Below are 26,989 nucleotides of genomic sequence, written 5' to 3'. Positions count from 1 at the left end.
GGATCACAGTCTGTTTGTCAAAGTTCTTTATCACAGAAAAAAAAAGTTCCTCATCATTATAATATGAGCAATGAAACACACAAGTTCAAGATATTGAAACTTCCTCAGCCTCATCTTGACTTACCATTTTCAAATTAGACCCCATATGGGTTTTTTCCATTTTTGCACATTTGGTATGGCATGACTTACTGGCTAGTGAATACAACCTGACCATTTATGGTCCTGACCCTCACTTATGTCCAACTGAAACCCTCCAATCTTCCTGAGCTTGATCTGGCAGTTCATATGATTATATGAACTGGTTTTTAGTTTTCTCACCCTTAGCATCATGCATTTCTTCCCCAAAGGTAGAATAACTTCTCTGAACTTATGTTGACCTTGACCAATTCAGTCATCACTTCCTCAACCTTCTCCCCACTCATCTCCACCCATGACTGGTTGCAAGTTCCTTGCCTAAAATATCTCCTTAATCTTCCACATCCCATTAACTGCCCTTCAACACTGGTACTCCAATATCATGCTTTTATCTATCTGGTAACTCTTCTACCACATTATGACTCAGCAAAAGCAAAAATTCCTATAAGTACAGGTCATTTGTGTTATTTTGCACTCACCAGTGTTCTCGCAGAGAAGGTGTGAATTCAACTATTCTAACACTCATAAATGATCTTCTAGCTCTTTGCTTTTCTAAGCACACAACCTATGAGTAGATACTGCATCTGCAGTGTCAGTAAGGAGATGCAACAGAACAATACTAAACATGTGAAAAGCATATGTCAGGTGTGGCTCTCAATAGAAAGTTATATTAATTTCTGAACTTAAGGTAATTTATGTATTGAGCTGAATACTGCTGACTATCTGTGCCAGAGTTTACATCATACTTTTAAAAAACTCTTCTAAGTACCTGTTATTTCCTAAGGAACTTTTGATTAAAACCACCAATGAAAGGCATTGAAACTTAATTAAGAAAATATTAAAATAATCTGTATATTTTTTAAAAGGGAAAAAACCTCAAGTTGCTAGAAAATACATTTGCCAGTAGTTTACATTTCTCTTTCCTTAGCTATACTCAAACTAAAGGTCTTTTTTTATTGTTATTATTTAAACTGAAAAAATCCTCCTCGCAAATCTTGGTTACTAGTGCATATATTCCGGAACTGATGAGAAAATGTCCTGGAATTCTTGTGTTGTTGGCAGAACACTCCTGTTTTGAAGATGTTGAAAATTTATTTAAATTGTTCAGATTTTTTCTTGTGATGCTGCTTGTTTTCCAAAGGATACAAAAGCAGAATAACAAGAGTGAATTCCGAGGAACCTTGCATCTTTTGTCAGAGCACACACTCTTGTTACTGCTTTCCTTGTTGTTATTTGTTTTCTTGTTCTACAGTGCTTGTCTGTGAACCAATGCACTTAACACCACAGAGGATCATGAATAGCATCCTCATCCAAGAAGTCTTAAAATAAATTTCCTAAGAAAATACCACAAGAGAGGGCTACTTGCACTGTCCACCTCATGCTATGCTGAGTCTCAAAAGTTAGGTATGATGCATCTACCTACTATATCCTTTCTGGCATATAGATTTTATCACTATCTATTTAGAAATTCTCTGACCTGCACCAAAGGTAGAGGCTTACACTGGGCACTGGGAAAATTTGCAAAATTTGTACCATTTTTTATTCTCCTCACAGACCCTGACTAAAAGGCATACATTTGCTCAGTAATTTCAATGTGAACTTTTTGTGAGAAAGGATACTTTCCCAAATGACAATTTAGATGAACATCTGGATGTTTTGTTCCACACAACAGGATAATTATATAGACATGACCTGCATTTTAAGAACTTCTTACTTTTGGGAGATATCACAAAACATATCTCTGTTCACAGCTGTTAATCTGCATCCTACACACGTGGCTTGCAAAGCTGGGTAGAACAAACATGTCAGGAACCTAAAATAAAGACTCATCTCTGTGATGATGTTTGAAATACTTCCTTCAAATCACTCTTCATGATCTTGGTCTAAGCCCTTCTGGTGTACTATCAGCAACTCAAGAGTTTCTCTAGGGTTTGGAAAGCAAAATTTTTATTTTGCTCCTACTTATATCTCCCTGTCTCACAGTTCTCTAAATACCTTCACTTAGGTTTCAAGGACTCCAATTAACAGCCACCTCCTGAACATACTAATGTACTTTCTTTCCACAGCAATTGAGGTACAAAAGAATGTGCATCAAAATCATCTATATATGTAGTGCAATTAGGGATGACTGAGCTCATAAAATGCTAAGGATTTTTTTCAAATAAAAGGTCTGGCTCTGACTGAGTTTCCTTATGGCTGACAACAAGTACAGCTCAGGGTAATTTAATCTTGGAGGCCCCCTCATGTGCATACAGCTTAGTTATTCTAATACAAAATTCCACAGATACCACACTTACCTCTAAAATAGTGCTTTGTATGATATTTTAAAACTGCAAGAACACAAAGAGGATTATTGGTACTCCTGACTGGGAACTCACTGGCACTATGCATGAATTCAAGATCATCTGAAATCACTGAAATGTTGTGTCTGATCTACCTCAGATATGTCATAGAATTTGCCCTGGTTATCGTCCTCAAAAGACCTTCACGCCTCTCTTTTCTTCAGATAACTGCAGTCTGATGTCTGCTTTGCATCTCTGTCAGTAGTATTCTCTGGTAACTGAGCAGACAGTATTTCCTCCGTGTTTCTGGGCTGGACCTTGTCAGGCACAGACCTTCCCCAACTCCAGTCCACAGCCAATGCCAAAGGCAACAGGAATTCACTTCTGCTTGGAAATCTCAGCATCTCATAAAGTGAGCCTGCACTTTTGGGGGTTTGGTTTTTCTTCTTTTGCTCATCTGTTTCAGGAGTTCCAAATGCACAAAGCCTTCAAAAAACCACTGCCATAAGTACCCAACTCTCAGTACTGCACAACCCAGGGACTGGACAGGGGAGAAGCACAGATGCACTGCTTCTCTGAGGCCAGCTTCTTAGGCAGTGGAGAGAGTACTCAGTGGTGGCACCAGGACACCTGGGAAGACCACAGCACCTCTCAGAAACAGTGGGTATACATTGCAAGCTGGGGAAAAAATCATCCTGTTACTGATAGTAACTCTGAAGATAGACTGCAGTAATTAGCAAAGGTGGCCATAGCTCAAAAAGCAGTCATTGGTCCAGGAAATATTTTCATGTGCATTTCAAGGAATTTCTCCTCTCAGAGTGAAAATCTTAGGAGTTTTGTTTCACTTTACAGAAATAGTTTACTTGGCACTTCAAACAAGCACCTTGTGGTCAGAAATTCTTCTGTGTATAGCTCTCCACTTGCCAAAGCAAAGTGGGTGACAGAATCACTCAAAAGCAGGAAAAGGATGTTCACGATGGAAAGAAATTAAGATGGCTTTACTCTTTTAACATAACAGCTCTGGATCTCAAGCTTCAGATATTTATTCTCTTGTAAATAATTTCCAAACACAGGTGGAATGCAAGTAACAATGTGAATGACATGAAGGCCAAGTAAATGATAAACCAGCATCAATAGCAACTATAATGTGAAAATTACTATTAATCATTACCTGTTAGAAAAAATATTACAGAGAGGGAGTTATAGACTCAATACAGACTTCTTCATCTAGACCTTGTAATGAAACTAGCATTTATCTAACCTCTTGAATGCAATGATTAAAGAATATTGGATATCACATCAAATTATAAAATGGAATAAAAGCATATTTTGTATGTACTGTAAAGGTCTGTTTTAAAGATGTCACAGAGACTGAAGGTTTTCCTTTATTTTCAACACATAGATATTCCCCTAACAAACCACATCAAGAAATATGAATGCCACACATTATAAATTCTGTGAACTGCTGTTTCACCAATTGCCATCACCATCACAATGCTTAATGAGCTAGCAAAACTACATACCTGAATATGCTGACATTCACACAGCCAAATCCACATATGAAGATATGGGGCAGTTGGGCATCTGGATCTGTATACTAATAAATTGATCCTTTGATTCATTACCAGAAAATAAACTTGAAAGGGGGTTGGGGAACCTCAACAGTTGTTTATAAAAAGAACTAGAGGGAAAAATGAAGTTTCCTTTGGCATTAGGGAGAAATTTCCTGTCCTATTCCATGATGTCACTAGTAATGCTGTAGGCACATCGCACCTTGAAACCCAGCAATCCTGGCTTGGAATATCTTGGATTTGCTCCTTATTTTGAGAAAACAGCTATTTCTGTATGATTAATTAATGCCTTTCACCTCTTCCTTCTCATCCCTGGATGGAACCTATTTTACAGATAGCTGACTGATCCTGGCCAACACAGCAAATATTTGAGTAAAAAGGGAAGAAAAAAACATTTCTATTTACTAGATACTTCTAATTCTCTCTCACTCATAAACTTTTACCTTAACTGGTGAAAAGCTATTGCAGCAAATTTTTTAAGTACAGCACCCTCAGAAGCTGAAGAAGCAGCATAAATTGTTCATTCAGCTCAAGTGATTAAGCCCCAAAACAATCTTCAGGAATAGTCAACAAAACCAATCATGTTTTTGTTCCTCCTATCTTTTAAGAGATGTGCAGGGCAGGTGGTGAAATTTTGTGCTGCAATGAGTAGTTTATTTAGTTATTATTTTGCACTGGGTGATTGGAATTTTGCACTGAGTAGTTTTTATATTGCACTAAGTGGTTTGTTTGTATCACATGGTTTGTCCCTCCTCCTCTAAGGTCCTGTGGTGGTGGTCTTACCCTGGGTCAGTTCCTGCCCTCACCCCTCCCATCAGTATCCCATTGGCTGTGGTCCCCCTTCCTCTGCCCCTCCTTCCCCCGGGTTTAAAATTTCACACCACAAGACCCTCAACCTCTTTCTTTTTGTGGATGTCTCCTTTCCAGATCTTTTTTCCTGGATGCTACTATATCCCTCCCAGACTCTCTCTTTCCCCTGGAGGTGTTCCACAATAAAGTTGTGGGACGTTCGTCCCGAGAAGAAGAGCACCTTTTATCTTTTGCTTTTGTCCTTGTCAGCAAAGCTGGGGTCCAGAGCTAGCCAGGGGACCCCACAAAGGCTTTTGATACAACGGTGAAACTGTAAGGAGAAATGGGCATCTGGTGCCACAGTGAGAAGTTCCACCTCCTTTGCTGCCACACTTTCATTTTAACAGACCAATTAGAGACTTACATTGACTTTCACTGTACTACGCCAGCTAAATATTTCTCTTCCCTTCTTGCTGAGAACTGCTGAACATAATTTTTTGAAGAAAACAATACAGGAAACATCACCAAGATACATCACCTCCATAGAGCTGTTAGGTCAGCTGACCCTTATTCACTATGAGGATGGCCACATTTCAAGTATGCTGTTTGGCCAGGCTTGACTCTATGACTCATTCCCATATGTGTTAATGTACAGATACATATTTCTCCACTATGGAAAGCACTTAGAATCATAGCATCATAGAACCATTAAGGTTGAGAAAGACCTCTGATATAATCAAGTCCAACCTTTGGTCAAAAACTACATGGTTTGACTAGACCATGGCACTAAGTACCACATCCAGTTTTTTCTTGAACATCTGCAGGGATGGTCATTCTACCATCTCCCTACGCTGTCCATTCTAATGTTTAACAACTGTAAAGAAATTCTTCCTGATGTCCAACCTGAACCTTCTCTGGCACAGCTTGAGGCCATTTCCTCCCATCCCGTTGTTGGTTTCCTGAGAGAAGAGTCCAACATTCACCTCCTTCCCGGTAGCTGTAGAGTGTAATAGGGTCATCCCTGAGACTCCTTTTCTCCAAACTAAACAACCACAGCTCCTCAGCCACTTCTTATAAAATGTGCTCCAGACCCTTCAGACAGCTTTGTTACCCTTCTCTGGACATGCCCTTTCTTGTAATGAGGTGCCCAGAAATGGACACACGATTTGAGATGTGGCCTCAGCAATGCTGAGTACAGGAGAACAATCACTTTCCTGGTCCTGCTGGACACATTATTCCCAGGATAACTCAGGATGCCGTTCTTGGCCATCTGAGCAAACACTGGATCATGTTCAGATGCTGTCAAATCACTGCTCATTTTCCTCTGGGCAGTTTCCCAGCAACTCTTCCCCCAGCCTGTAGTAATGCATGGGGTTGTTGTGATCCAAGTGCAGGACTTGGATCTTGGCCTTGTTGAACCTCATATTATTGCTCTCAGCCCATCAATCCAGCCTGTCCAGAACCCTATGCAAAGCCTTCCTACTTTTCAGCAGATCAACACTCCCTCCTAATCTGGTGTCATCCACAAACTTACTGAGGGTGCACTTGATCCCCTCATCCAGATCATCATACTGAACAGGACTGGTCCCAGTATTGAGATCTGGGGAACACCTCTAATGACTGGCCACCAACAGGATGTGCCACCATTCACCACCAAGAAAATGGATATTTAAGTACAGAATGGAAAAATTCATCATCCACATAAACCAAAGCACGACAAAAAGGTGCCTACTTAGTAATGTACTATCAGTTTGCCAAGACAAAACCTTTGTTCATAAAACTTTGAAGACATGCTGTTTAAAAACATTGCACTCGCTAGCAAATACGCCAATATAGTATCAAGGATAAGGCAACTTCTATGTGCTAAACCGTGTCCTCCAAGTTCCATACACAAAAATACAGTAAAATGAAAACTAAGGGAAAAATCAGTTTGATTCCACAGTGATATATTTTAAAAGCAATCATAAGAACTAGTAAACAAAGTATCTCTGACACACATTCAGCTAAATTCAGAAGTAACTGAGATTGTACTATTCCCACAAAAAGGCTTTTCTCTATAAAACTGCAGAAAAAATGCTTGATTAAATGCCTATCCAGACATAATCCAATTATCTAGAAAACTTAAGACTCAAGAAAAAGAATGTGCAGAATTATACACTATTCCTGTATTTTTCATACCCTGACATGTATATCCAAAATAAATATGCTGTTGCAATCTGTCAAGTGGATTGCATTTGATTACACTTTTATTTAAAGGAAATGTGGATGAACATGTATTTTTTTAATCTTCATAATTTCCTCATTATCTATGCATAGGATTATTATGATAAACTTAGTAATATGAGTGCATTCTTGTGTGTATGAGTCCATGCTCTCCAAAAACAAGGAAATCATTGGGAGAAAAAAGGGCTCTGGGGTAAGCTTTCCTTCATCTCACTTCCCATGTATATATATGTATACATATGCTCTCATGTATATGTATTTCACACTATTAAATTGTATGCATGTACTATTAACACAGATATTGGTTTTGAATTATTACAGAGAAATACTCTGGTTTTGATCCTGACTGGATGCCAGGTGCCCACCAAAGACACTATATCATTACCCTCCTCAACTGGGCAAGGGAGAGAAAATACAACATAAGGTTCATGTGCTGAATAAGAACTAGGAAAGATCACTCATTAACCATCACTGGCAAAACAGACTCAACTTGGGGAAATTATTGAGTGGGGAAATCAGTTGAATTTATTACAAATCAAAATTGGAGAAGGACAATGAGAAGTAAAACAAATCTCGAAAAAGCTTTCCCTCTACCCTTCCCTCCTTGTTGGGCTCAAGATCCTGCTCTCTGGGTAGCACGGGGAGATGGGGAATAGGAGTTTCTGCTGTTGTGTCCTGTTTCATGCCTTAAGTTTTAGCTTTCATATTTTCCAGATTCTGTACTGCATTAGTGTATAATTCTGAACTTCATATAAAGTGTTAGCAAGTTCTCTTCACAGTTTAGTTAGACAAAACAATCCTTTTCCAGCCCAAGAACCAAAGACACCATTGCAGCTTCAGGCCCAAAAAGTATAAACAGCAAATTGAGGAGAGCAATCTGGGAGGATGGGATTTCATAACTTGAAGCTGTAATTGGATAATCAACCCCAATACGTAAATGGACCAAAACTTAAAAAAGAGTGAAAATGTCTGCCCTGTTGTCCATCTTGGTTGTAGCCATGGCTGGGCTCTTGTACTGCCCAAGGTGTATCTTTTGAAGGCCTTTTTAATAAATACCTACTTTATTCCTTTAGCTCTGTCTAGCCTCTGTTCTAGTTAGACTCTCAAGGCATCCTGCTCAGGGAAAGAAGTCCTTACCCTGCTACAGGATGGGGTTCCTCCTACAGGAGAACGTTCTCTATGAACTTGTCCAACATGAGTCCTTCTAATGGGCTACACTTCTTCACTAACTGCTCCAGCATGGGTGCCTTCCACTGTGTGCAGTCCTTCAAACCATCTGCTATAATTGTGGGTACCCCCAGGGTCAAAAGTCCTGCTCTAGTGTGGGCTCCTTTCTCCATGGGTCTGCAGATCCCTGGCAGGAGAGTGCCCAAACATGGGTTTCCTATGAGGTCACAGCCATTTGGGCATCCACCTGCTCCAGTGTAGGTCTCCTCCATGGGCTGCAGGGGCACAGCTGCTTCACCACAGGCTGCAGGAAAATCGCAGCTCTGGCATCTGGAGCACTTCTTGTCCTCCTTCTCCACTCACCTTGGTGTCTGCAGAGTTGCTCCTCTTGCATGTTTTCACTCTTATCTGGCCACAATTACTTCCGTGTGAAAACTTTTTTCCTGCTTAAGTATCTTATCACAGATGTGTTACTACCATCTCAGATTATCTTGGCCTTGACCAGCAGCAGGTCTGTCATGGAGTCAGCTGACACTGGCAATGGGGAAAGCTTCCAGCAGCTTCTCTGAGAAGCCGCTCCTATAGCCCTCCCTTCTACCGTGCAAATCCAATAGTTATACACATTTTTATTTGACAATAAAAACATATTTTTAAAACATGCTGCTCCAAAGAATAAAAGCAGGAAAAAAAAGGCAGAAATCAAATAAATTAGACAATTCTTTTTTCTAGTGGTACTTGTGAAAGTATGCATAATATATGCCCAGATATACAGTGAGACGAACTTCTGTGTGTAAGGCTTCAATTATAATGAATACTGCTGTATTCAGCTGCAACACAGCTATTGACTCTTAGTGTTACAATAAAATGCCTAAATTCATAATGAGTTTAGAAAATAAATTCAAGTATCATCAACTACACAAAGTTTGAAAAAGTAAACTAAAATCCTCAAAAATAATTTAATACACCTCCCCCAATCTCACAATTAAACCCACATACAATACAATACAGAGGAAATACAATCAATAAAATCAAGCCTTTCCCTACCCTTCTGTCCTTTCCATACTTCACCAGTAATAATTTTCAAGTGTAAAGAATAACATTTAGGTAATAACAATGATAATGATCTTAGCACTGGACATTTTCCTGGAATTTGTAAATCTTAGCTCAACATAAAATTCCCCAACAATGAAAGCCAAACCTCAAATCCCAGGAAATGCCTCCTTGAAACACATGTAGGTTTGGAGATTTTGGTCTTTCTCTCAGAAACTCAGACACTGTGCATTAGGATATCTTCCCCAAAAACCCTTCAACATCATGAGTACCTTGAAACCTAGGGACACTGATGAACTGCAAAGGTATAACCCATTACCTACTGCACTTGGATATTGAAACAGGTTTATTTAAAATATACTTTAATCTCTTTAAAATAAAAAGCTTAGCAGATCACTTATAAGGCTTTAAGATGTACCACACTACTTTATCAAGCATTTTTTCAGTGTACTTCTCCTTTTCCCTTGCTAAGTGGAATTCACTGTGTCTGCAGATTGTTGTGGCCAAAACTCAAGTGCAGGATTTCTGGCCTCCTCCCAAAGGTAGGCTGCAAAAGAGCTGCCATCTAGGAATGTGGCTGGCTCAGCATCCCCTGCAGCTTGCCTTGCTGGGGGTTCCACAGTGAAGAGGCAGTCTCCTGCTCACCCCCAGAGACTGCAACTAAGCCAGCTGAAACACTTCTCACTCTTCCTCCCTGATGTGCTTAATGCCTATGGTTTTCATGAAATACGACAGGAAGCTCCCCCAAAAAAACCCAAAAACCACAAACCAAAACTAGATATGGGGCCTCCTTCAGATGGGGTTAACATTCCTGCTTCTGCTAACAGGAACATAGATATAAAACCCACTGACAGGAAAGTTTGTGATTTTGTAAGCTGCACTTTGATTTTCAGCTAAAAACTTTTCACAACCTTACTCATGTTTTTGACTGTGCAGCTGTTTTTTTAGTCTTTCTACAGCAGCATTGTCATTGACTTCAGAGAGGCTATACCTGAAGTATGTCACATGATCATGACTTGTGCTTAATAAGATTAAAGAGAGTTTGGGTTTTATCCTATCAGCTTCACAGGAGAAAACTAAACAACTAGGTGAAAGAGAACAATTGGCACTACTTCCAGCCACTACAAAAGAACATGACTACAACATTCTAAAGGACTAAGCAATGCAAAAAAGTATAAATATATATATACACATGCATATTATCCATATAATATAAACGTTTTTTATATATTGTAAAGATATATATTTTTGTTTACAATTTTATTGACTTTTACACCAGGGATGTCATTTATCTTCTGACAGCATTACAGATGCCTATTAGAAAAGTGACCAACAGAAACTCCTGCCGAAACAGAACTGACTTATGGCTTCAAATAACAACAAAAATAACCCCCTATTTCTTGCAGTAATGAAAGCTACTGAAAGCTGTGCAAATTAATTCTTATTTAGGTCTTTTGTAGAGGATGTCAAAGTTCAGACAATTTTAAGCCTCATCCTAAGAACATAGGAGATGAACCCTGTCCCATAAATGTTTCACCTCAAACACTGGCAAGTCTTTGTCCACTGAGTTTAAGAGCAAAACATGATAATGAAGTGAGAGACTGGGACAGGAAAGTCACTGGTGATCTTTGGGATCCATAGGGACAGCATAACCTTTAAATAAGCATATCCAAGATAAGTATATTGAGTTCACTGTATAATGGGCTCTATCCTCTATGAAGGGTTTTTATCTTTCTCCTAGTAATACAATTTATCAAAATAATAGTCTAGATAGGGGTGGCTGGATCTCAACAGAGGCAGCTTTGCCAAAGCCCTCTCCCATGACTAGGTACTGCTGGCTCCCAGCTCTGTGCAAGGAGAAGGAGCTTGGCTGGTGAGCTATGGGCCACTCAGAGACTGAAATGGGGTGAACAGCTACTGCCTGTGTCTCATGAAGCCCTTCTCCACCTCCTTAAAGATGTCTCCTAAGTTAACTGCTTTGACTTTCATTTTCCCTACCTTACTTTGATGGAAACCAGGACTTCTGCTGATGCCTAGACATGGAGAAATGCCACATTGCATGGTACATCTTTTCAGTATGATGATGTACAACAGCAGGTGGGTCAGGATTCACTGTAAATGGTCTTTGATATAGCACAGACTGCCTTCTAAACCCCTACAAAAAGTACATCTCACACAACTGTATTAATATACACAGCTGTTCTTCCTTTAGAAAATCATTCCCCTGGCTGACCTGTGAGAAGGGCAGAATTAGGCAATCACATAAAATCTCCCTTAATAATTTAAGACACACAAAGCATCCCAGGCTATTCCTCAAAGCCATTATACATATATATATATATATATATATATATATATGATTATAGATTCATCAAAGTTGCAAAAGACGTCCAACATAAACAGTCAAATGAAAAATCATTATGAGCTACTTCCAGGACAAACACTTTCTACACTGTGTGACCCAAAGCAGAGCCCCACCTGATCAGCATAAAACTTCTCAATGTATGTAACAATCAAAATCACACAGGTTCTTCCACCACTAAGCAGAACAATATTGAATGTCCTATAAAATCACAGCTTCTAAACCACTTCCAATCAGAATTATCCCAAAAGACTTGGGTATTTTTCATTATATTAATTTCTATTAATTCAGTTAATTTTTGGGAAAAAAAAATGAAAGTAATAAAAAATTATTTATAAATCTATATATCTGTATTTATATCTCTATATATACAAACCTCATATATGCCCCAAATATCAATATCTCTCAAATTGCTACTAACTACATGAATAAACCAAATCTACAGTGCTCATTCCCTGATAGTAGGAATGATACATGAATCCCAAGTGGAAAGTTTGGATCAACAGTGAAGCCTTCAATTCCTGCCTACTGTGAGTAGGGGTATATTACATAACACTTACAGCCCCTGACCTGAAAAAGCACTGCTCTTTACTTATCCCTAGGGAAGCAGAAAAGTTGTGGGTTTCATTGAGCATTCACAGAAAAAGAAAATTAAAATAAACAATGAAGTCTGGTAGCTTGAGCTGCACAAGTTTTTTCTTCCCAGTTAAGGAAATGGACAATTTTACCCCAGGGATATAAAACATTTTTGTGCACTCTGGAGCAATAGTTGACCATTCCATTTGCAAAAACAGAGAAGCAACATATGGCATGACTACTGTCACGCTACTCATATTCCCAAGCCCTGGCAATAAAAGCTTTTGCTTTCCTGGCAAAGGGTTCAAATCTCTTCATGTTAGTGATATATGGCTTGGGCAATCTTCCAGATGCACTTGCTCAAGGGGTCAGAGCTTCCACACTACTTGGCAACACTTTCCTCTGATCCTGTGTCAAAGTGGTTTACAGGAGCTGGTTGAACATACTACATGCAAAATCAGCTGGATTAAATCAGAACGCTTACTTATCAAATTAAAGATTTCTGCTAGCAAGCTTTAAAAAGTTTCTGCTAACAAGTTGGATGAGAATTGAGACAGATCATATTAACTTGTCTGAGAGAAGATTCTGATGCCAAACTGATTTTTGCTTTTATATATTCTTCACACATACTTGTAGTTCTGTAGCCTATTATTGTATAACTAGATTTGTAGCTAGTATTTAACCTGGTCTGTTAGATGGAAAGACAAAACACATTCCTAGGTCCCAATCCCATTTTTGATTCTCCTGAGAACCAAGGTCAAGCGCCACTTTCCCATAAACAACTAACGAGGAAGGGGGGTTTAAAAAGAGGGTTGAACCAAAAGGGGGGATTACCTCATCACTTGTGTCTCTAACTGGGAATTCTTATAAATTATGATAATTTGCTAAACTTACAAAACTGTACTCACTTTATGTCATGAGTGTATCTTCAGCACATTTCAGGATCTTGTGCACTTGGGGATCCTTTAAAAAGTTAGCTGCATTTTATCACCTAACCATGATTTAGAGCTCAGAAAAAGGCATCAACCAGAAGGGGCAGCAACTGCTAGAGAAACAGAGATAATGAATACCCAGGACCTAAATTTTCTTCCAGTAGCCCAAAAGGGAGCATATATCTTTGGTTTTTTTGTGTCCTATCCTCTCCATGCCACACTGAAGACCCTGACAGTTTGATCAGTGTGGGAATCTGGTGCAAGAGAATTCCAATTTGGAAAAAGTTAAACTCTGCCTTCATCTGCAGCCCTCCTGGGCAATCCTAGTCAAGAGATGCCAGCAAGAGCTCTGGGAGTGAGGAAGAGGAGTGAGTTCATATCCAAATTGCATGATCTCCCTGGTAACGTAGAGAGGATTGCATTATTCATCAGAAGCAAAACCCCAGAGCACATAAGCAGCATGACTGTAGTTATCAGCAATATTCATACTCCACACTAGTGTTTCAGGTACATGCTCACAAAGGAATCATGGGCAACTACTGCATCCAAAGAAGCCATAATCTCACTGTTAACCCTGCCCTGGTCTGGCCCTGCCAACATCACTCACCTATTGTTTGGCAAAAGCTGTTGTAAGAAGCAGCAGGAATGTTACACATAGCTGGCTTTGGATACTGGAAGCCTGTCTGAAATGTAGGAACAACCTACATCAGGGAATGGTTCAGCAATGGAATCTCCTGACCTACTCTCTCCAAAACCAAAGCTGGGTTAGCTGAGAGATTCATGTCAGCCCTTGCAGAACAGTGAGAGGTTAATGCTATACATTATCACTCTTTTACTGTTACTGTGGTAAATGTGCTGGATTTATACTATTGCCATAAAATCTCAAGCCATAGCTGAGCTCATTTAATAGAGACATGGCTCTGCCCTACACATTTACTGCCATTGCCAGCAAGCTTATAGTGCTATTTCTGCAACTGTACTGAAAATATCCCTCTGCACTGAGCAGCAGCCAACAATGGTTAGCAAAGTGCCTATTGCTGACATGCATCTTCAGCAAAACAACATAAGCCAGAAGGTAATTCCAGTAGAAGCAAAATGGTGTAGAAATTAGTAGCAATAGTTTTGTATTCTTTTTCCAGACTCAGCACACTGCAACACTGCATTCTTTGATAGGAAAGTTGTACCAGCTCTGCTAAGTGGATTTTTCAGACTCTGAAATAGAATGCTTTCCTAAAGCTGAATCAAAATTAAGGAACAATAGATTTTCAGATTAAGAAAAAAGTATTTTAAAATCTACTCTACAAAGAAGAGGGGACCAAGATTTCTTTGCCAACACAGCAAAGAAAAAATCCAAGCACGCAGGTGAAGTGCCTTTCTTGCTCTCTATTGTCTTTTCAAGAACACCTATTTCAAAAGTAACACTTTTCTCAGTGGACACATTTTGAAATTTACTGCAGTGCTGTACTCCATGCACCTGTAAAAAACCCCTATCTCATAGAGTGAGATCTTGAATTGTTGCACAGGAATTGTATCGATAGGACCACGCAGGAATAAGAAGTCAGCCCATGCCACATATTGTGCCTCTTCAGAGAAGAATTGTCTGTCAGGAGCCATGTAAAGAAAAGGCTGGGTTTCATCCATGAAATAGAGAGGACTGGCTGCAACATAATAGGAAAAAAACAGACAGTGGAATAGGTGGAGTCTCCTAAATAATCAGGAAATGCTTTTTCAACTTGCAGAGCTACGGCAAAGCCTGGAATATCAGGTTGGAAGGAACCTCAAAGACCATCTCATCCAACCTTTCTTGGAAAAAGCACAGTCTAAACAAGATGGCCCAGCACCCTGTCCAGCTGAATCTTAAAAGTGTCCAGCACTGGGGAATCCACCACTTTCCTGGTGAAATTATTCCAGTGGACAACTGATCTTTAGGTGGTATCTCTATTTACAAAGTCTCATGAAATCTCAACCTTCAGGAAGGGAAGAGGGGCTAGCTTACTCAGACTCTTCAGGGAACAGTACCATCATCATCCCTAACTAGGCCACCCCATTGCTTTTTAAACACAAGATGTGGCATTTTGTCTCAAGAATTCTGTAGAGAAAAAAACAGCACTAAACTTTTGCACTGTCAGGTCTCATTGTTACCAATTCACAGAAAGAAACAAAACTGCTGGATTCATTACAAACTGGATTCACTACAAATGTCCCTAGTGGAGTCATAGGAAAAACACACAGGAAAATTACAGCATCTTGAACAGACTCCAGAGACACTTAAAAAAGCCTACTACGTGATCATCATTCCTAGAGTCACCTTGCAGAGAAACAATAAAGCAAACACATGAAAGATCTCAGTGAATTTCACTTTAGCACTATTCATTAAAAGGCAGGTGATACTCAATGCTTCCCACCACATAAAGCTCTTTTGATTCCAAAATTGCTCCACTAAGGAAAAACTCTAAGTGCTGTCTTTTTTTATTCTGGCTTTATGTTCTGGATTTTTGCTTGGACAATATTCAACAAGGAAAAAAGTCTGCATAGATGTCAAAGGATGAAAGTAGGCTATGAGACGTGGAAACTGATATTTTACTCCAAAAAAAACCCGCATTGTCAAAGAGCTTAGGGAAAATATAACCCTGTAATTGAGGTTATGAGGTCATTATCTAGTTTCTCAGCTGAAAAATCATGAGGCCAATGATATATTAGTTTGACTGAAAGCAAAAGCTGAATAAGACAAAGGAAAATAGCCTAACATAATCCTGTAACTTGGTTTTCCAAAACTGTTACTGAAATAATGAAATAAATATCAGAAAAAAAAACCCAAACCCTATGAAATTAATCACAAGAACAGTGGAACAGCAGGAATAATAGCAGATTATATTTTGATGCTGTTTGCAAGACTTGAGGAAGATATTTGCAGTACTTTTTTTAAAGAAATACTAGCTTCTATTAGAAGAAAATACACTGAGTAGTGAGATAATACTACAAGGTTAGCTGCTTCCAGAAAATACTCCTTCTATCCAGCACTAAGCACAGATGTTTTCAAGTCTTCTACAAACCCCAGCTGAAGGTGAAATATCACTGGAAACAACACATCAGCTTCTTTCCTCACAGTGTTGGCCAAGGAAAATGATGAAGGCAATTAGTGTTCCAGTTACTTGGTATGTGCAAAATATGCAAAAAAGAAAAAAGATGACAACAATCTTTTAAAAGAACAAGTATCGAGCTTTGTTTCTTTTCTAGTAGAAAGGAATGGAAACCCTCTAACTGACGTCAATGAGAACTGGGCCAGACCCTGAAAGTCTTCCCATAAAACTTTCACTATGGAGAAGTTGTACATTGGCATAGGCATTTCTAGTTTATCCCCTGCCCTTTCCCTCCTAATAAGTTGCACACTTTCAGCACATAATGTCTGAAAATAAAGTTTATAATAAAAAGACAACTCATTGAGGCTTCCAACTGTTTAGTCAAAACTGAACACTAAGAGAATTAACATGCATTTAAAAATATGTTTTTTTATTATGCAGTGAGATAATTTAAGAGGTTTATAATAATTTAAACTTATCATAAAATATGACAAATAATGGCAAAATTTCATTGGTTCAGTGGACCAAGTTAATAATGAACTTTGCAATAGTTGTATTGCTGTTATTAATATTGCTCTTATGGCTTGCAAAGCAAAGCTCTAGGGGAGAAACAAACAATGGTGAAAGCAGGAACAAACAGAGAATGTTGTCACAATCATACAGTTATCATTTTGCACAATTATTGTCACATCACTCACACCCAAAAGCTTTCACAGCTATCAGTTTGCAAAAAGCTTGATTCATTACAACACCTTTATTTCTAAATGAACCCCTGCTAATCATAACATCCAATTATTTCTATCTAAATGAAAAGAGACTAAAACTCAAAATATTCACTTGACTCCATGTGGATGAAATTAAAAGCATTCTTGACTGCTTGGATCCTGGCCACAACCCAAAGTTGCACATATGAACAAAGAACAAGCCTTGGATCTTGATTTCAACAAGGAGTAAGTCTAGAAGCCTAGGTCAAGAGAAAATCAGGACTGCTGGGTGCAGTGTGGCACCACTCAAACAAAACTTACACTTTGTATTTCAGTGCCATTTGGTACCTGGTACTTCCAACCAGTCTCCCTCTACCTCTTAATACCTCAAACTGTCTTCCTTTTTTCATTGGTACACCACAAATAACAGGCATATGTCTTCTACAAAAATAAAGAAGATGTAATTTATACACTCCCAATCCATAAAAGAAAAAGAATCTCATTAAAGAGCCTGAAAGGAATTAAAGTCTAGCATTACCAAAATCAACTAAATGTCTCAGCGGTGTGGACTAGGCCATCCTCTAGTCCATCCTTAATTTGTAATTGAATTGGCTTAATGTTAAGAATCTTGCTTGCAGTGAGATTTGCCTTTCTTACCTTTTGCCACATTTTGATGAAGAAGAGCTCTCCAGAAAAATTGAAGAAAACATTGGTGTCATAGGCATCATCACCAGTGTTGGAGATGAAAATGTTAAGTGAGATGTTCCTCACTGCTCCCAGGGCCAGGTAGGCAGTTCTGTCATCAACACTGTAGGCAAAAACAGTTACATTGGTTTAACTCTGATCAACTTTCACACTGTGATCCTGCTTTCTTCTGCTACAGATATGTCACAACTCAACTGTTTAAAAGCTCAGCATTCAGAAGTTCAGGAATGCACTGCACTGCATAGTGCAGAGGGTCATACTAGGAATGAACAGCTCCAAACTCAGAGTTCTGACACTGTATTTTGAGACTGTAGGAAAACCCCATGATTCCCACATGAAGCTATTTCACATGCCCTACTTTGTGTGATAATAAATTAGTTGAAAACTGTAATGTAATCATGCAGGGGAAATGCAACAGCTGCAAGATATTATGCCTACATTCAAATACACAAGCTACTTTAGTTTGTCTCTCAATAATTCAGACTTATTCTAGCAACTCTCTGAAAAGTCTTCTTAGATTTATGCTATGGATGGGAAAAAAATCGAAAACAGACTCAAATAAAATCCAGAAACTGATGTGAATTAAAAAATGTGTGGAAATTGCAACAAATTGCCACTTAATGTGACTAATCTTTCTTTAGATGTTTATGCTGGACCTAACATGGTGGAGTAATTTTCTTTAAGGGTAACAGTTATATATCATGAATCAACACACTGTTGCAAATGGCATCACAGATTACATACAAACACAGACATGCACACATAGAGGTAAATACAGATATTCATGCACACACATCTATTACTTGGTATTTAATCCTTCTAGGCTGTTCAGAAAATGAACTAACAAGTAGGAATAAAGGATAAAGATAAATCACAAGAATATACAGTATCAATACACAGATCTGCAGATCTTAGAAGTAACAGTAAAAGATTATATGAAAAATACCAGGTATTCATTCAAAAATTAGCAAAAACAGACAAATATTAAATTTAGTATTTATCATAACTGGACTCTAGAACCATTCACACATGCTGAAGAAACAGAGGAAGTACCACAGAGAAAACACGGAGTAGCCAGTCAGAAATGGACAAAGAACTCCAGCCACAAGGCAGGGAGATGCTCGCAATTATTTCCTCTAGAATACAGCCAGCCCAAAAGCAAGAAGGAACCACTTTTCATTTACCCAATTTCTATAAAGGAACAGCTGTTCCAGTGGCACACACCACACTTCTGCTTATCAGTAGTTCTCTGAAGATGGCTGGTGTGCAGGCCAATAGTTGTGTTTAAAGGCAGCCTGACCCTCCATTGCTACCAGTCCTCCTCTGACAGCCTTCTTCATGTTCCTGCAGCCAGGGCATTTGCATAGAAATGCAGTTTCTGGAAATGCATTGTTTGTAAACTGTTCAGCATCTTCTGCCCATCAAAGCTGAACCAGACATCCAAAGGTAGAGCCTGTGTTTATCAAGAAGTTTCAAAATGTGGGTTTCTGATGACATATACCAAATTGGGGTTCTAGTGAATAAGAAGTTTGGAAGAATATTATCTAGACTCAGGTTTTTAAGCTGATGGCTATGGATTGTGAGTGTAACTTCACCGTGTAATGTAAGCAATATTTGTAGCATATTTCCTTCTTTTATTTATTTTATTTATTATTATCTTCATTTATTAAGTCCAAAATTATGGCTTAAAGTTCAATAACAGCTTATTATGAGGAAGATGTAACTATCCAGGAAATGCATCTGCTTTCTTGCACCTAAAATCAACTGCAGATACTGACCAATCCTATTGATAAATGGACATTTTGCTTTCAAAATATCTGTTTATTCCCATAATCAATTATCAGTACAAATAAAGATTTGCAAAAGTGTATGTAGTACAGAATTGACTGCAAAACTAATTTGAGTTGTTGCTCCTTATGTACCAAATTAATGTCTCATCTATATGGGAATACTTGAAAGCATTTAACCTTTTGGCACCAATTTCAACACTTACTGTTGACAAACAAATTATGAAGATGCTAAACAATCTGCGGGGATTTTCTAATAATCAAAAGTGCATGCTTGTAAGCAAAAAAAAAAAAATCTCAACCATTTAATGCTATGAATTATTTTTTGTGAACTTTATAATCTCACTTCTTGCAATCACTTCAAAACTTAACCACTTTGTTATACTCATTAGCAGGATCTGGAAGTATTGCTCCAATAAGCAAAGGAACATTGCAAACTATCTTATGTAGAGTTGATATTAAATGCAATGCATGCTACAGAATGTTCACTGAATCAGCAGTAGCTGAATTTTGAGATTTAACATTAAGTGAAGAATACTCTCCTTCCTAATGAATAACTAAAAGTTCTTATAATAAAATCACACTTAAAATTGACCCCACAAAAAATAATTCAAAAATTAACACCAGTTGGTTGCGTCACTCCTTTATAAAGCTACCACTTCGTTGTTCAAAGTCTATCATATCAAAACTATCTCAACAGAGACATTTGTCTCAATAGAGAAAGAAACACACTTTTTAAAGCACTCTGTAGATGCTCCTATAAAAATTCACATACTAATAAACTCCAAAAAAGTCTCAACTGATTTTAGGCTGGCAGGTGAGTTCAGTTCGGCCTCTGAAAGCCTGTAAGCCCCATAAGTAAGTCCATTTTAAAAGAGCAGCTTTCTGAGTCATTGAATTTGTGTACACCTGGAATGAATCAGGTTCACTGGCAGTGAGCTACCATTTACAGGGGAGCTTCCAAGCCCTTGTCTGCTTGAGAGAGTAATGTCACAAGTGCAGAAGCCTGCTGTGGTGCTGGAACAGCTCTGTTGCCAGCCTGGTGCCATCCTCCTTCAGCACCTGCCACACATTAAGCACCCTAGCTGCCAAGTCAAAATATGTCAATTAAAGAATTTGTTGTCACCCCTCAGAAACAAGAAAACAAACTAAAGCCACCCCTTCATCTCAACAAGCTTTGTCAAACAATTTTGAAAGTGCAATCAAGCAATAAGTTTTTGCTAATATTTTCATATATGAGAATACAAAACTGCCAACATTCTCAACATGATCCATGTGAACTTGTTCACATAAAGGAAGGCTAAAACGAACAAACAAAACCCAAACAAAACAAACAAAAAACTTACAAAAACCACAACAAAATTCTAAACAAAACAAAGTAACCAAACAAAAAATACTCAAAAAGGAAAAAGAAAAGTAAAGAAAGAAGTGGGGAAAATATCAAGAAATAATCAGTTAATTGGACAGAACACTACCACCTTGTTACATTAGGTACTATACACAAAAAATTAACTGAATAAAAGTTCTGGGCAGACTGTACACATATGTATTTATTGTTTATAGGCAAACACATTTGTATACACATACATATAGATACCCAAAGGATGTAAGGTTATCAATGTTTGCATGGAAAAAACAGTTTTAAAATCAGGAGCACTAAGTACTTTCAGCTTTCATTCACATGACCCGAACTTGCAGGTAACAAGCAATTCTAAAAATCAGGATCCAAATTTTTGCCATAGCTTTAAATTCACTGAAAATGGTAAGACACATCAAATGTAAATAGTTATTAAATTTACATTTTAAGTGATTAAGAAAAGGAAAGCAATTTCCAGGATAAAACAAAATATCTTTTTTGCATGCTTTAATGCTCTAATTGTTAATGTCCACACCATATCATTGCATTATGGTCAGTGAGGGAAGAAAGATCATCTGAGAAAGACAAACTGAAAAGATCTGCAATCTTCATTTATCCACCTCTCAAGATGCTGCTTTTCATTAACATGGGTCAGGGGACACATAATCTGCATTCCAAATGGTGTGCAAGAACATTTTCTCTATTTCATATTTCATTTCTCTATTTCACCAGAATGAATTTTTTTAAAAAGTGAGAAGGCATTCAGCACTTACTCTCAGTCTGTGCAGATCACGCATAGGACAAAGAATGTGGCAGGGTCACACTTACCCTATTATCTGGGTCACTAACTTTCCCTTTTGTATTAGGAACCTTTCTTTCCTTATAACCAATTATCACCTACATAGATAAATCGCCATAACTGCTCCATAGACAGTGGAAGTTACAACTATAGTCAAATAGACTGCAAATGGGTAAAAATGTTTCAAACAACTGAAGTCTAATCTGACCTCCAACTCCATCAGACGAAAGTAAAGAACCCCACTTTTTGCTTTTAAATCAATAAAAGGTGTAAATCAACAGTGTTGCTGTGACACATCCAAACAGATTTCTACCTTCACCAACCAGGACTGCAGTTGATCTTTGTAGTTACTAAGATAATTAAATATTAATTTTGTCTCCACAGACTCTTTTTACATCAACCATGAATACCTTTCTTCTGTTCGTTTTTTTGGTTTGTTTTTTTTTTTTTTTTATTGCGGGCTTCAGGGTTAGTTGAACTTTGGGAGGAGTTTTTACAAATACTTAAACCTCAAGGGCCATTGAAAAGCCGAAACTCTCAGTTGATCTAGGAATTCATTTGATATCTCAGTGCAAAACTGAGAGGTAGCAGCCCCATACACAAATATAAACCAAATAAAAATTTTAAACAACACACCAGGGAGCAAAGCTATTGGATTTTACACTGCTTGTTTACATTGTCTTCTCATCACATGAGTGTTCAGAAGAATTGCATTGCAATTCTCTCTGGAACGTTCATAGCCAATTTAGACGAAGGACTGGGCCAAATGTTCATGATACCATAGTTTGTTCTGATATGATATCTTGAACATGAACTTCTGCCTTCCCCTTCTCATGCTGAAGTCTATGCCAACAAAGGCACAAAGACACCTCACACAGCTGATGACCAGAGCCTACCTGAGGTACATTAAGCCAGCTATGGCAAACTAGCACTGAGGCCATCAGATCATTTAATTAATGATCTTTCTCTGTAGTTAGCAATCTTGTTCTCAAGCAGAGACTTTGCAGTGTGCCCTGAGTAGTACATAACATGAGTTGATAGAAGAAATATAATTGAGAATTCAAGGAGTAGCCAGCTAAGGCTCTGTGTCAGAAGAGCACAGGTTAAGAGTGGTACCGTAACTGTTCTGCTTGTATTGAAGACCGAATAACAGTGTTCCAGTGTTCCCCCTTAGGAAGGAACTAAATGTCCCATATGAAAAAAAGTGCTTACTGGGGTGATCCAAGGGCCATGACCACAGAATTGCTTGTGCCACCACCGTTTTGGCAGAAGGGCTGTTGTCTCCAGTGCTTCAGTTCCCATATATATTACAATTCAGGAATATGGCACAGAGCCTTACCTTTTCCATTTTTCCTACACTTTAATGATATAAATGAATACATTTGAGTAGTAAACAAGAGGTGGAGAGGGCAGGAGAATTGGAAGTGGGGGAAGACATACATCACACATGACTCTTTTTTATGGTATAGAAAAAACAGTAATTCCTAATTATGGCTAGTTACCACATGATCAATGCTTCTCTAGAAATTGTCCTCTTTTCCCCAAGTGTAATTTCTTCCCTTAAGTACAAAACAGATATAAATCCCAGTCATGGGATTTATCTGGTGGCCTTTTATTATTATCAGCAATTTCAACTACACCCAGATGTTCACAACTCTTTACAAACAGAACTGAAGAATCAATAGAGAAAGAGCTGCCTTTGTTATCACACAATGTTTACTCAAAGGAGCAGATTTTGGCTTGAATCTAGCTGCTCTGGTTTATGAAACTGTGACATGAAACCAAGCTAAGATACAACATCTAAAGAAACTCCTAATCTAATCTAATCTAATCTAATCTAATCTAATCTAATCTAATCTAATCTAATCTAATCTAATCTTTTACCCTTGCACTCACATATACAAACTACCATCTTTAGAAGCTATCTCAGAAATCAACGTTAGTGTGCCTCTGGGACAAATTTATCCTTCAAGTGTGTGAAAGACAGCATGCTAAGGTTGCAGGGCAAACAAAAACTAGTTACTAGTGGCAGAAAAAGATGCAACAGATATATGGTATCAGGCACATATAAGTGAAGCTGCACACATCAACCTGACATGAAAAAGAAACCTCTATATTGCCCTATTTCTCATCCCTAATTGTTAAAATATTTGAAAAGATCTGTTAAAGTACATGATTGCTGACCATAGATCTGAAATTTCTAGCTGAATCAATAGCACTTTATACCATAATGTTTCTAAAAATTAGATAATTAATGAAGTCATCATGTAAACTTATGTGTTTACCATAAAAATTATGCCTTCAGACATAGATTTCATGCTACTAGATAGCTTCAATTGCTTGTCTTACTCCTGAAATGCTGGGGTGCAATATGAAATTTAAGAACCATATTCAGCTAAGCATTGATGAGAGAAGATCAGTGCCCTATCCAATAATCACTTTCAGAGGTCAGTAGAAAGCAGTTAAACAGAGAGAAAACATTACAAAGAGTACAGCTTTGTTACTTAAGGCAATTTGTTTTGCAGTAGCAGATGTTACGCTCCAAGAGTAAGCTACGTCTAAATGTCAAGCATGATAAGCATGTCATATCAGCACATTTCCTCTACAGCTCACACAAAACCAGCAAGAGGATTTACCTGGTGACCTATGAAGATTCTCAGGCTTACCAGATTTTGCAATTTCAAGATGTAATGCAGAAAAAGTTCACATAGCTGCATCACAAAAGACAGTGTATATATGTATGTATATATGCAGATATGTGCACATCTGTACCAGTCATATGTATACTACAAATGCAAAACGAAAGTGCATCTGCTTCCCATTGTGGTCTGTGCATTATCAAGCATTTCCACCTCTTGAGGCAACTGATATATGACAGTGCTTCCTGAAGTTAAGCTTTTTTTATATTAGCTTTATGCTTCAATTGCTAGAGCAACAGTGACTTTAACTATCTTAGGCCTATAAAATAATAATGTTGAGATGTTCACAAGGAGGACCAGGTTACACAGTAGCCCAGCAATGAATTCAAATTATATGAAAGAACATCTCTTTAGACTCTAGTTTAAAATAACAAACAACAAACTCCTACTCCAGTAGATACAATTAAATGATTCTTTCAAACAGAACCAGTGTTTAAGAAGGGATAAGACTGGTTTGTACAATATCCTTTACTAATCATCAGTGACCTGTTACTAGAAAATGGAGACTGGGAATCTGTATTCTTGTACTAAATATGTGGACTACTCTGGTTTGTTAACACTCATCACTTGACAGTTCTGTTATTACCCATATGGGTTCCATCACTTTATTTTCAAATGGAAGAGGACTGTCCACTGTTATCAACCTGTGTTTATTTATTCTAGGAGAGATTTATGAAGCTATGAGCACAACAAATCAGATGGGAACTGAGAAACTATTTCTTCATCCCCATTCATCCTCAACAACAGAAAACATTCACTTATGCTTTGAGATTATGCTCCCACTGCAATCTGCACTATATCCTGATTAATTATGGGTTCTGCCCTTTCAGGAAACTGGAAATCCAATCCCGGATGAGTTATAACAGATTTTTCCATATGCCTCACAAACTCAGCATTCAATACTCTAGCAATTGTCAGTAGGTAAAAGATAAATAAAAGATAAATAAATTAGAAATTGGAATTCTGCTTCATAGCTTCACCAAAAAAGCTAAATTCCAATCAGAATTACAAATATACATGAAATGGTAGCAAATATTTTTATTACACCCTTTTCAGCGCAGCAAATCACTTTTAAATAAAATTAAACTATGCTATAATTCATTAAAGTACTTAAATTACAGCACAAGACTTGCTGTGACTTTTTGAGAAAAAAAGGAAGCAATCTACTTCTATCCATTTCCCCAGTGTTTCATCATTTTTTCTCCTTAGAACATTTTTGGTAGTTTAGAAGTAGGACAGCACTGGGTACTACCAAATAACCAGTAGGCAACACATGACTGCAGTCATGGCTCTGCATTTGTGCTCTGAGAGTTGGAACTATCCATAGTGGCGTACATAGCTTTATACACACATGGCCTTGACTATCAAGAACCACTTCTGTAGCACTAGAAATGCTAAACCATAACATTTGCACATTTCAATTTGGTTGTTTTTGTAAAGCAGATATGAGTTTCTTCTCAGCAACTCTGCTAATTAGGGTAGACTGTCTAGGGTAAACAGATCATCAGAAATATTGTTGAAAGAAGTGTTTATTCAACACAAAATAAAATAAAACAAGTTCTTAATTTGCTATAAATGAAGAGAAAGGGGAAAACAGATATTACCAGAGCATATAATTAAGCCTCACAAAAAAGGATATTGTGTTTCCTCATCATGACTGTTTTGTTAAGATGCACTTCAGGGGCATAAAACCTCAACGGGCATACTATGAAACATGATGCTTCTCTGGAAACAAATTTCCATTGTATGATCAAAGGAGGCTAAGTGCTGAGGTGTGAGCCTGGTCAAATTTATCAAAGAGCATTGCTTCCCACACTGAACCACAGGCTTGCAACTTTTCTTTGTGGCTTTGCAGAAGTCTATGATCAGTGAAAACCTTTACTAGCTTTTTTAGTAAATGTTACTATATTCATGAGATACACTCAAAACCCTTCAAACTTTCTGATCAAATTTTTATGTTATTGCTCCTTCCTTCAGAACACACTGATTTTCTGCACTGTTACAACACTAACTCATGTTCTGTGCCGTTACACCTTGTGCTGGTGAAGAGCAAATTGGACAAAGCTGTCATAACACATTTTTGTCTATGATTTCTGAATTCTTTCAGTTCAGGTTCTGTAATAATTTGACAAGTCAATATGAAACTTCTGTAGTTCAGTTTTCAAATCAGATACCTAATATCTGATAATGTGCCTACTGAACCAGAGGGAGTCCTTCTGCTAATTTTAAGAGGTCCATGAGCATATTCATCCCTGTATCTATACACAGTACTTGTAAACAGTCAGTTTTGCAGTTGCACAGATAGTACCTATGCAAAATCATTGCAGTTTCAGAGACAGACAAGTGACAACACATACTGGGTTCATGCAGCAACAGCCAACATTTATTGAAGGGCACCCTCTTTTATAGGGGCTTCGAATTTCTCACACTTATGTCTATGATTTGGGTAAGGGTCTTAACTCCACCCAGCTCACTGTCCAATTGTTGTATTGCACTAAATAGCTTATTTAGTTGCTGGTTTGCACTGGGTTCGGTATTTTGCACTAAATAGTATGTTTGCATTACTTCTCTCATCACATGGTCTTCCCCTCTCCCCCAAAGCCCTATGGTGGTGGTCTCTCATGTTACTCCTCCCCTCACCCCTCCCATCAGTTGTGCCCCACTGGCAGTGATCCCTTGCCTCCGCTCCCTTCCCCCTGGGTTTAAAATCTCTTGCCATCAGGCATTCGGGTTCTTGCCCCTCTGGGACGCACCTTGTTTCCCAGGTGGCT

General features: G+C 38.1%; 1 protein-coding gene across 1 annotated transcript in view; it reads right to left on the bottom strand.

Annotated features, from left to right (window-relative positions):
- Positions 1–26,989, bottom strand: part of ITGA9 (integrin subunit alpha 9) — a 218,071-nt gene that overhangs the window by 65,460 nt on the left and 125,622 nt on the right. The window contains exon 18 of the mRNA XM_021546471.4: positions 17,529–17,679. Within this exon, the coding sequence (XP_021402146.3) occupies positions 17,529–17,679 (151 nt within the window). The remainder of the gene's footprint in view (positions 1–17,528; positions 17,680–26,989) is intronic.

This window comes from Lonchura striata, chromosome 2, assembly GCF_050655825.1.
Source record: "Lonchura striata isolate lonStrDom1 chromosome 2, ASM5065582v1, whole genome shotgun sequence".
Taxonomy (NCBI): Eukaryota; Metazoa; Chordata; class Aves; order Passeriformes; family Estrildidae; genus Lonchura; species Lonchura striata.
This window is presented reverse-complemented; position numbering and strand designations above follow the sequence as displayed.